This window comes from Strongylocentrotus purpuratus, unplaced genomic scaffold, assembly GCF_000002235.5.
Source record: "Strongylocentrotus purpuratus isolate Spur 01 unplaced genomic scaffold, Spur_5.0 spur5_scaffold_21, whole genome shotgun sequence".
NCBI classification, from domain to species: domain Eukaryota; kingdom Metazoa; phylum Echinodermata; class Echinoidea; order Camarodonta; family Strongylocentrotidae; genus Strongylocentrotus; species Strongylocentrotus purpuratus.
This window is the reverse complement of record NW_022145607.1, coordinates 34370151-34382437: the sequence shown is the minus strand read 5'-3', so window position 1 is coordinate 34382437 and position 12287 is coordinate 34370151. Positions and strand designations below refer to the sequence as shown.

Genomic DNA, 12287 nt, shown 5'->3' with positions numbered 1-12287 from the left:
ATCAATAGTTTTTAATTTAAAAATTATATTAAAAAATATTTAATAATTTAAAGATTTTTTGTTATGAATAAAACATCGTCAAATAATTCTAAGACTTCAAACAAATTATTAAAAAGACCGAAATCCGCTCTAATGAGACACTCCTCCAATCGGCCTTTAACTCTAGCCAAGCAAAATGGTACGTAGATCATACATGAAACTCAATCAAAATCTCTGTCAATCTTTAAAATCCGTTTATTAGATTACACCAGGAAGGCAAATGATGTAAATCAGAATAATTTCGTTATGAAGATATAAGTATTTGATGAAAAATACCTTTGTAAAAGAGACAAAATAGGGTCCAAATGTATGGTTGTATCCATGTTCGCCGCAGTCTGTATGTTCATGTGTGAAAGATTCGTGTATTGTGTGTGCGTGTCCCCGTATCGTACGTATGTGTAGGAATTATATTTTTACCTGCCCAGCTTTTCGGTTGATTTTGTATCATTATTAACAAAAATTGTTATAACAAAATAAGTTTATACAATGAATGCTTAGATAAGACGGTCTAAAGTGGTAATTTTTGTAAGGAATCTACTTATCACTTGTTCAAGTTCAGTTGAAACATTCCTTTTCACCTTTTTGCAACATGATTTTTTAATTTTATGAAAGGGAAAAATGGGATAGCCTATCCTGAATGGGAGACTGTCACCATGGTCACTGTCTCCTAATTTACTCACCGAAATCTTGACTATATAGACGATAGTGTCTGTTTGACTAAAGAAACAGAAAGAGTCCGAATCAGTAGGGGTGCTGGTCCAAGAATGAATCGGTAGACTGGTCCGAGAATAAGGATCGTCCGCGCCATCAACGAGGATATCCTCGTAAACGCGGACAAATCACATCCTTAATAATGTGGATCGTCTGCATTTTTCGCGGACGATCCGTGCATTGGCGATGCGATAAACAGATTCCGCGGTGATGCTCCATCAGTCCATGATGCATTTCTAATTGATGCATCACAGAGGTTTTCACGTTATGATCGATAAATCCACGGGAAGATGGACAACCTGTAAAAGTAGACGGTGAACTGAGGGTATTTTATTAGTTACCAAGAATCAGTTTCTCGCATTGCCAGCGCGCTGACAAGGAACCCTAGATCTACACCTGCAGAGAGCCGAAGACAAAATAATTTCCGCCAAAATGCGGACAATCTTAATTAATATCCTCGTTAATGTGGACGATCCTCAATCTCGGATCAGTGCCCCTACTGCCAATCTAATAAACAGTTGTGCACCTACAGTTGCACAACCATGGACATGTGAAGTGGGATTGAGGGCGCAAAGCATATGCCATGCCACCGATTGTTTCCCAAAATGGCATTAGGAAGAACTAGACTCTAATTCATAATTACAAGAGACAACCAGATTAAAAGGAGAGATAAAACTTGCTGCAAAAAAATTCCAGCCATATCCAGTTCCTCTTCATTCAATTGGACCATGATAATATAGTGGCCTAAGTCTAAGATAGACATTCTGGAGCAGGGCCCAGAGGTCTGTTTCATCATCATTCTGACTCACTTTTGTAACATGTTGGAATGCGATTCCATTAAAAGTGCTGGCCAAGTCAAGAATTTAAGAATAATCGCTGTGAAACCACCCTAATTGTTTGAACTGGTATGAAATTTGTTAGTGTACAGCAGCATGACAACATCGAAAAGGAAAAATTTCACGATTTAGATTAAACCTCCACTGTGACATGATTTGTTCCACACATCCTATGATAACTTAGATGCTAATAAAATAAAACAAATTCCAACCTCTGTTTATTTGGTAGTAGGCTAATAATTATATTTTTATTTGTTTTTTCTTTGTTACAGGCACGCGGGCCAAAGAAGCATCTGAAGCGCTTAAATGCTCCCAAGCATTGGATGCTTGCGAAGCTCACCGGAAATTTTGTAAGTATGACCATTTCATTTTCTTTTTTTAGAAATTTGAAATTGCAAAGTACAGACAAACCTGTCTACAGCGACTACCCAATGGAAACACAAAAAGTGGTCTTTGTAGACAGGTGGTCTCTAAAGCAGGTTTGACTGTATTGATAGCCTGTAGTTACAGAGAGGGAAAATTGTATGTTAGCTTAGAAAAGGAGTAATGGTACGCAGAGAATGTTATTGATAGAACTGTTGTTCACTGTGACGAAACATGAATTTCCCAACATTCCTTTTGGGTCAATTCAAGAGTTTATGTCAAGTATTTTTCGTTCTCGGTAGCCCTGTTCTCCACTGATATGAAGAGAAATATGCAATCATTAGTAAAGGATTACAAATGCTTATTCTTGAAACGGAACACAATGCAAGTTTTTGGTACTACTTCTACAGCATTGATCGACTTTTGGTGAGATGAGCGATTCACATGGGTTAGGCAGTGAATGAGAACAATTGTTATCTGCTCATCTTTTCCTGCTGGAATGGTCACAGTGGGATGATGAAATAAGTGAGAATTGTTTGTAAGAGGTAGACCTAGATAATATATGCTTGATTCATATATTCTGTAATAATGTGTATTCAACCTGTCGATTGTTTTCAGGCTCCTCGTGCATCTACCGGACCCCACAAGCTAAGAGAATGCTTACCTCTCATCATCTTCCTCCGCAACCGTCTCAAGTACGCCCTGACCTACGTCGAGACCAAGAAGATCATGATGCAGCGTCTGATCAAGGTTGACGGCAAGGTGCGCACTGATATCACCTACCCGGCTGGATTCATGGGTTAGTAGCTCTTTGTATCTCTGTGTGTGTCAGGAAAAAAAAGGGGGGCTCAGGGCGAATTAGCCCCCAAAATGCCCAACAGAGCCCCAGGAAGTCATAAAATGCCCCCAGAAATTTGCATAGAGTTCAAAGGAAAACAAATTATAAAGTGTTATGTTCATGCGAGCAAGCTTGAAAAGTAGCCCCCCCCCCCCCCCAATTTTTGAAAATTTTCCCTGGTGTGTGTGCAAGCTTCTAGGCTGAAATTGTTTACTGTTGTCGTGACTGAGTGAAATATGGCTGTGCAGCATTGAGAGCCTAATTTAGGAGGATCAAATCAGTTCTGTAGGTTTTATAATAAGAAGTGACGTATTTCCCTCCCTTGTGGTATCTGGGGAGAATGTGCCCTCACTATCTTCCTCTCGTCCCCACGCTTGGTATAAGCTGTAAGGACTAAGGGTGTTATGCACGGGTTAGAAGTTCATACATGTCTGTAGAGAATATTAAGATCTAGCAATCTTGTGGGGGGGGGGGGTGATGCAAAATATTCATTCAAAATCTTCAACTTTTTTTTTGGTATGATGACACACAATGTTTTTCTCCCAAAAGCTCACAACCTAATAGTGTTGATAGAGAATAATTGGGGGTATATGATGGATGTTGTCGGATTCTTTTGTCTACTTAAAAGCATTTAAGACCTTTGGTTAAACTTAGCCTCCATCCTGACTTTGACCCAAAAGTACATACGTCAAACAAATAAGTTTGGTGTGGCCTCATCGAAGGCAGTGTAACTGATTTTACCACTGGTTGCATTGTTCAATATCAAGGCCTAAAATAAATTGCTTTCCTAAAGGTCGTCAGCTTGGTTGAAATATGGTACCATTTTGGCATCACCCAGGGAAAGCACATGAGTTAATTTGTTGATCAGTAGACTAATATCATCGATAAGTCTGTTGTGTTTTTCATATAAATGAACTTATTACAAGGGTTTGATTGCCCTTAAAAGCTGATCGTGTGAAGTGGGTTAAACATTATAGACGAGTTCAATGCCTGTATGACAGATTTTCATAGGAATAATTCTGTGAGCTCTTATAGGCTGACTTATTCCTTCATTATTCATTTTTAGATGTGATCTCCATCAACAAGACTGGAGAGAACTTCCGTCTCATCTACAACGTCAAGGGACGCTTTGTTGTCCACAGGATCGGCAGCGAAGAAGCCAAGGTAAGATTCGTTATTCATCCTCGTTTAAAAGGTTCCTCCCCTTGAAGGACGTGTATAGAAAATGTAAATTGAAGTTTCTAAAAGAACAGTTAATTATTTAATTGTTTTGTAGTAAACTTTATTTTGATGGCACAATAATGATTAAACTCTTTCCAAACCCCCTTCACAAATACGTTGACAAACAAACATGAGAAACGCAGGGTTCTTACTAAAAATATGCATGGAAAAGTTAGACTATTACTAATTAGTTTATTATGAAGCTGATATAGTCAAACCTGTCTTAACAACCACCCGTCTACAACAGCCTCTATATGTGTTTCCCTTGAGTGGACACTATAGACAGGTTTGACTGTATCAGTATTTGGAGGTGAAATAGAAGACGGCTGATGGAAGGCAATGGAGAATGCGCCTCTCACATGCTCCTTTGTTTTATTACATCAGCCAAGATAAAAAACTTTCCTAAAGGTCGTCATCACGGTTGATCTTTGTACCATGCTGGCATCACCCAAGGAAAGAACATTTTATTTTACATGTTCCACCATGCTTTGTATACATGTGTTTGGAGAAAAAATGATTATAAACCCTTGGTAAACAGTCTAGCACTGAATGATATTAAGAGAATCTTGTATGCAATAGGTTTATTTTAAAGCTAAGCATTTTACATTGGGAATTGGCCACTCCGGAACTAGAAGGAACACCCCCTTTTCCACAAACTCATCGGCCCGAATTCACAAAGGAGGTTTGTCGATAAACCAAGGTTTAGGTTTGTCGACAAACCTCTTTTTGTTTTGCCAAACCTCCTTTTGTTCTTTACAAACCAGGTTTGTAAAAAACGCGTAAAAACGCGTCATATGACGTCCGAAAACCAAGGTTTGTCGACAAACCTCCTTTGTGAATTCGGGCCATCATCTTTGATCATTTGATTGCTAGCAAAACTAAATAAACAACAAGCTGTATGAACAGTTTTCTTGCTCGTACATCATAAAGCAAATCTCAGGCTCCTAATTTCTTGAGCTTAGGTATGCGAACTGGTATACCTGCCCTTTTTTGTGTTTAGCTATTTTGCTGATATTGTATGAGCAAGTCAAGTTGAATTCTCTCATATGATGCATCAGGGCAAAAAATTCATGGGGGCTCGGGGCGAATGTGCCCCCAAAATTTGTGTGAAGTTCAATGTAATACAAATTAAAGAGTGTTATTTCATGCAAACAAGCTTGAAAAGTAGCCCCCGAAATTTTTAAAATATTTTTTCCCCTGTGATGCATGTTCATTTTCAATTTTTGACTATAGTTCAAGCTGTGCAAGGTACGCAAGGTGTGGACTGGACCCAAGGGAGTGCCCTACCTGAGCACCCACGACGCTCGCACCATCCGCTACCCAGACCCCCTGGTGAAGGTCTACGATACCATCAAGGTAGACATCACCACCGGCAAGATCACAGACCACATCAAGTTTGACAGTGGTGAGTGCTGCTGAATGAATTGTAATACAGTCAAACCTGTTTGTAGCGACCGCCCAGGGGGAACACAAAAAGTGGTCTTTGTAGACATGTTCCTTTAGTACATGTTTCAATGAAAAACCATTTTCAAGGGAAACAAAAAAAATGTGCTTGTTGTAGACAGGTGGTCCTTGTAGACAGGTGGTCACTAAAGCAAGTTTGACTGTATGTGAATGCTAGGTTGTAGAGCAGTGGTCTCGTTATTGGAAGGCCCCTGGTTTGAAACCAAGTTGATGACCTTGTGCCCTTTGGTAAGGCATTAATCCTCATGACCAAGTCTTGGAGAGGACTTCAAGCTTTCTGTCCCCTGGTTGCTTACTTACAAGCATACACATGCTTTCTTAGCAGTCGGGTAATCCAGTCATCAATCGATCAATAAAGTAGAGAGTAGATAACAAGAGAACCATGATAAATTTACGCACCTTTGGGAGGGGGGGGGGGGGAAGGATGAGTTCAATATTAATGATTGAGTAGTGAGAACATCCCAGATGAAAGCCTTCTTCATTGAAATCCAGAACCCTGTGTATTTATAGGATATGATGGGTTTCAAAAATAGAGAAATGCAGGCATCATCTATTACAAGGTTTAATTAGCATATAGCTGTAGACTGATGATGACTTGTGCCAGGAGTGCAGTTTATAGCCTTTGTTGGGACCCTATTAGTGTAACTTGTATTTTTTTGTTGGTGTCCCTGGACACCTGTCAGCACCTTCAAATAATATAAATTTGTTTCAACAATTGCGTCTTCACTGCCAAATAATATTTAGTTGAATTTAGTTCAGGGAAGGGTTTAACCATGGTTAAGACCGTTGGTTAAACTTAGACTCTAATGTGAATTTGACCCATGTGCTCTAATTAAAAACCATTTAACTATTAATTAAAAGTACAAACGTCAAAAAAATTAAGTTTGGTGTGGCCTCATCGAAGGCAGTGTAACTGATTTTACCACTGGTTGCATTGTTCATAATCAAGGCCTAAATCAAATTGCTTTCCCATAAGGTCGTCAGCTTGGTTGTAATATGGTACCATTTTGGCATCACCCAGGGAAAGCACATGAGTTTGTTTGTTGATCAGTAGACTAATATCATTGACAGGTCTATTCTGTGCTATGTTGTGTGGTCTAATCCCTCCTGGCCAAACTAGTGCAGATAAGCTTTAACCCATAGGTTTAAACCTCTATTAGCATTGTACGTAAGTGTCCTCCGGAACCGCCGATGTATACATGTATATTTCTGGACGCTATTTTACACTTTAATTTAGTTCAGGGGAGGGTTTAACCATGGTTTAGAATGTTTAAACTCTTACATGAATTTGACCCATTTTATCTAAGGGTGCGCACTAATGCACTATTGAGAACACTGCTGATTTCATTATTTCTTATTTCTCAGGTCACTTGTGCATGATCACCGGAGGTCGTAACTTGGGACGTGTAGGTACCATCACCCACAGGGAGAAGCACCCTGGATCTTTCGAGATCGTCCACATCAAGGATGCCTCAGGTAAGTCAAGAAACAACCCAAGTACTCAGCGGTATATACAATGGTGTAGCCGTAGATGGGGGCTCATATCCCCCTCCCCCCCCCCCCCCCCAAAAAAAAAAAAAAGAAAAGAAAAGAAAATGGGGCAGGGGTTAGGGGGGGGGGGGAGAGAAAAAGAGTGAAACAAGAAAAGGGTGATGCAAAATGGGGGGGGGGGGGGACAAGAAACAAATTTTTATAGTGTGCAACTGTGAACATTCTGTAAAACAAACAACTTTTGCATAAATGAACTTCAGTAATGTCAGTAGGGATTCAAACTAGGAAATAGATTAAAAACGCTTGAAATTTTCAGTTCACAGAGTTTCGGGTTTTACAGCAGTCTACAGTATCCTGTTAAATGCTACAAGCCAACTTGTGCATAGCAATAGCTTTGAAGAGGGGTGGGGGCAGTAAATCTCTGAATTACTATTCAGAAATGTTGAGGTTTGGGAGTGAAATTTGTTGCCCGTGTCATCTTGATCCTACCACAAACTTCCATTCTTGCTTTGGCTTTCAGATCACACCTATGCCACCCGTCTGGGCAACGTGTTTGTCATCGGCAAGGCCAACAAGGCCTATGTCTCCCTCCCCAAGGGCAAGGGAATCCGTCTCACCATCGCAGAGGAGCGCGAGAAGAGGATCGCCCAGAGAGTGTAAGCCGCCACTCCTACCAGGACACCATCTGATCATCATGAACTCCAACAACATCATGAACCCAAACCATTCATAGAACTGTTAAGTCTTCAACCCACTGTCATATGAATTGCAACATGGCTAGAGGCGTAAAACAACAAGGACAATTCCAAGTCACAAATAAAGATTATGTTGATACTACAGTATGCCAATGTGTCCGTCTTTTAATTCTTTTAGCAAGACTGTTGATGTTGTGAGTTGGTTGACTTAAAGAAAGCTTCATGTCCATTGCCTGCTGAATTATTAGACCAGAGCTGCCAACCTTTTGCGACCAAAAAAAGGAACCATGATGGCAAAAAAAGGAATTTCAAGCAAAAAAAGGAATTCATTAAAACAAAACTTAAAACCACGCATGACACACTTCCAATGCAGAAATGTCCATTCCTCATGCTGTTTTTTCCTTTCAAGCAGGTATTTTGTGTGTGTGGTTATTTTGGTATTATCGGCATTTCATTCTTTTTGAGAATACTTTTCTCTTTCAAGTATGTTTTAAACTTGGTCTTCTATTGAATTTGTGATCAAATCAACATTTTAGGGCAGTTGTTTGACGTGCGGTATGTGAAAAAAAAGGGGGAAAAAAAATTATGGAGGAAAAAACAGTAATTCCGGCAAAAACGGTTTGGTTGGCAGCTCTGTTAGACGTTGTGAATGTTGCCTGATGTGAATATGGATGCTGATACCTTGAGTCACAGCAATAAAACCGACAGCACACATAACAAGGCTCATGACAGATGGCAAAGAATCTGTTGGTTTGGAGTCGGTTTGGAGTGTGACTCGAGTAGTATCAATGATATGGGTGTGTGGTGTTCCTGGTTTATATGTTATAGGGGAATCGATGGTTTGGCAGTGCGACTCGAGTGTGATACGTTGTGTAATGTGTCTGGTTTATAGGGGAATGAAGCATTCAAATTCATCCCTGTAAATGTAGAATATTAGAGAAACAGACTTTGTGAAAATTGTAGATAATCGGACAGAAAAAGATGATGCATTTACATGCTTCATCAGTGAAGTGACAGAGGTGCTACTGAATGAGAGCAAAATGTCTGTCCCATTGTCTTTGAGTGCTATGAACACGATAATGCACAAACCAGAAATTTGTGGGAAAGCTTCTTTTTGTGAAAATAGCCGTCATGAAAAATTGGTAAAATCTTGAAGTGACTCAGTAACATTGTTGAAGGTTGATGAAAACCACAAAGATATGCATGGTTTTATTTGAAGGTGTCGCTGTGCGACGCCCTCTAACGGTACATTCTTCCAACCATTTTTTAATTTTCGCAACTGTTTTCCCATGAAAATAGGACGTAAGATGGGATTTAAAAAATCTTTCAACACTTACACGTCTGGAATAGTATATAGAGCAAATACATTGCTTTTTGACAATTTACATAAATTTGCCTAAAATGTATTTACCGTAAATTGTAATAATACAGTTGGGAGAATTAAGGAATTGATCAGATCAGTTATCCCCAATTTTTATGCCTCCGCCACCGAAGGTGGTGCCGGAGGCATCATGTTTTCGGGTTGTCCGTCCGTACGTCCGTCCCGTTTGACCATTATCACAATATCTCAAGAACCATTTAAGATTTAAACTTAAGACTCGGGAATAGTATTTATCACCATAGGAAGACGATCTGAATAGATTTTGGAGTACGTAGGTCAAAGGTCACAGGTCACAGAGGTCAACTTATGAAATTCCTTGTATTGAGTTTGTTAGCGCGATATCTCAAGAACCATTTGAGATTTAAACTTCAAACTTAAGGATAGTATGTATCACCATAGGAAGACGATCTGATTAGATTTTGGAGCACGTAGGTCAAAGGTCAAGGGTCACAGAGGTCAACTTATGAAATTCCATACATTGAGATTGTTATGATATCTCAAGAACCACTGGAGATTTAAACTTCAAACTTAGTGATAGTGTGTATCACTATAGGAAAACAATCTGATTACATTTTGGAGCACGTAGGTCAAGGGTCATAAGGTCAACTTATGAAATTCCATACATTGAGATTGTTATGATATCTCAAGAACCACTGGAGATGTAAAAACTTCAAACTTAAGGATAGTATGTATCACCATAGGAAGACGGTCTGATTAGATTTTGGAGCACGTAGGTCAAAGGTCAAGGGTCACAGAGGTCAACTTATGAAATTCCATACATTGAGATTGTTATCATAATATCTCAAGAACCACTGGAGATTTAAACTTCAAACTTAATGATAGTGTGTATCACCATAGGAAGACAATCTGAGTAGATTTTGGAGCACGTAGGTCAAAGGTCAAGGGTCACAGAGGTCAACTTATGAAATTCCATACATTGAGATCGTTATCGCGATATGTCAAGAACCACTGGAGATTTAAACTTCAAACTTAATGATAGTGTGTATCACCATAGGAAGACAATCTGATTAGATTTTGGAGCACGTAGGTCAAAGGTCAAGGGTCACAGAGGTCAACTTATGAAATTCCATACATTGAGATCGTTATCGCGATATCTCAAGAACCACTGGAGAATTTTCACTTCAAACTTAATGATAGTATGTATCACCATATCATAATATCTCAAGAACCACTGGAGATTTAAACTTCAAACTTAATGATAGTGTGTATCACCATAGGAAGACAATCTGATTAGATTTTGGAGCACGTAGGTCAAAGGTCAAGGGTCACAGAGGTCAACTTATGAAATTCCATACATTGAGATTGTTATCATGATATCTCAAGAACCACTGGAGATTTAAACTCCAAACTTGTTTAAATTGCTCTATGGCGGAGGCATCATTTTCGACTGCGCGCAGTCAAAATTCCATCTAGTTATCATTAATAATGGTCTATTTTCACTCAAACTTTCAGATTATTTTGAATTGTACATCTAGCATTAAGGTCACCACCTTAGCACCATTTTCTCTCATCTGAACAATGTTACCAAGTCCCTTTAATGTCCCTAAAACTTCTGGTTTTATAGGAGATATATAAATGAAGAGGGGAAAAAAGCATGCTCACAACAATACACATGTAAAAAGAAACATTCAGACTGCTAGAACATGTAGTTCATTCATTTATTCATATGCTGAATAAATTTATTTTCATAAAAAAATCTGGAGTAAACAAAATGCATGTACATTATCAAGACACTTGTACACACACATGCACTTCTTACTAACTTTATCTCTTTCCTGTACATAACTACACATCACTACAAATACATTTTACAGGATATTAATTTATAGCACAAATTTCAATCTCGATGATTAATAGATGTTCTGCAATCCTAAGTACAAGAATTGTTATACAGTGGAAATTCAGTACATAGAGCTCCGATATAACAAGGTGATTTTGATGGCATCGGCTCTTTATTCATTTATGTTTTTTAACCCTGAAATAAAAAGATTCCTGATAAAACAAGGGAAATTTCCTTGGTCCCCAGGACTTCGTTATAACAAGTTTCCACTACTTCTAAGTAATAAATAAAAGTATAACTGTAAAACATATTCCAAAAATTTTCATACATACTGCCATGTCTCTTCCAGCACAAACATCTTCCAAATGCTTTTCAAACAAAGTTGTTTTTCACTGTCCCAAATTAATTTACCCAAAATCTTTACAAACATGTACACTTGTGCATTAGGATGACCTTTGAGAAATCCTTCCATTGTTGAAATTCTCTGATACACCTAAAATTTGGAATGCCATAATTTTTTGTAGAAGAGCACAATACTGGCATTATTATTGAAAATGAAGGGCAATAATTTGTCCGCATGGAAACACATACGGTACACACACAAATGGATATAAATATCTTTTCTATTTTCAATCAGTATTGCCATGTTGGAAAGGGAGCGGTTTGGGACAACTGTTCGTATTTGAAATTATTAAACAGAACACTGCATTGTGAAAAGAAAACTGCCCTTTTCTGAATTAAGAACACAGACCACTTAAAAGAGAAATTAATGTGCATTTTGGTTTGTACAGAAACGTGCAAAAAGTTCATTTATGTTTCATTTATGGCCTGAAACTGACTAATAAGTGTTGCTTGATCTCACTGATTGTCGTGGTATTTTACAAAAAGTTGCGTAAAGGCACATTTTGCAGCAGTCGTGAGTGTGTGTGTATGGAGGGGGGGGGGGGGGGGGAGGGTATGATGGAGGCCACAAGTATTCATAAAGACATTTTTTTCTTTTAACTTTCCAATGGATACCATAAATCAGCCATGTAAAGTGAGATGAAAAAAGTTAGAGAAAATCTACATTATCTGATTGACTGAAATTCACCAAAATACACTTCTTTGTAGGGCTTAAATTAATCCAAGGCCACCAAGGCCATGGCCGTGGATGCCCCTTTGATTGGCCTCAATGCCCCTCTCATTGGCCTTGGAGATTTTTTGTGCCCTTTCCAATTCTTCCTATTTGTGCTGTAATATAGGAATGTGCCCTACAGAAAAATGGCCTTGCCCTAAAAATATTGAAATTTAAGGCCTGACTTTGCATTGAAAAGGGAGCAAAACAACAGTTTTGGAAACCAGACGTTTACAAAACTAAAAGAGAAACATGTATACGGATGACTGTATTCATTTATTTTATATAGAATTTACAAAATTCAGATACTACACAATACTCTTTAAAATAAAA

The 12287-nt window shown here is 38.6% G+C and overlaps 1 protein-coding gene across 1 annotated transcript; it reads left to right on the top strand.

Annotated features, from left to right (window-relative positions):
* Positions 1-144: 144 nt before the first annotated feature.
* On the top strand, positions 145-7805 carry LOC583495 (40S ribosomal protein S4). The gene is made up of 7 exons (XM_030994578.1): positions 145-178; positions 1859-1936; positions 2568-2748; positions 3854-3951; positions 5242-5413; positions 6838-6948; positions 7484-7805. The coding sequence occupies exons 1-7, from the start codon at positions 176-178 to the stop codon at positions 7621-7623; spliced, it is 783 nt and encodes a 260-aa protein (XP_030850438.1). The 5' UTR covers positions 145-175; the 3' UTR covers positions 7624-7805.
* The last annotated feature ends 4482 nt before the right edge of the window (positions 7806-12287 follow it).

Bases quoted from the DNA above. Each gene is read 5' to 3' on its own strand.
- LOC583495 (XM_030994578.1), top strand. The intron at 3,952-5,241 runs GTAAGATTCGTT...TTTTGACTATAG, and splicing joins TCGGCAGCGAAGAAGCCAAG to TTCAAGCTGTGCAAGGTACG. The intron at 5,414-6,837 runs GTGAGTGCTGCT...CTTATTTCTCAG, and splicing joins CCACATCAAGTTTGACAGTG to GTCACTTGTGCATGATCACC.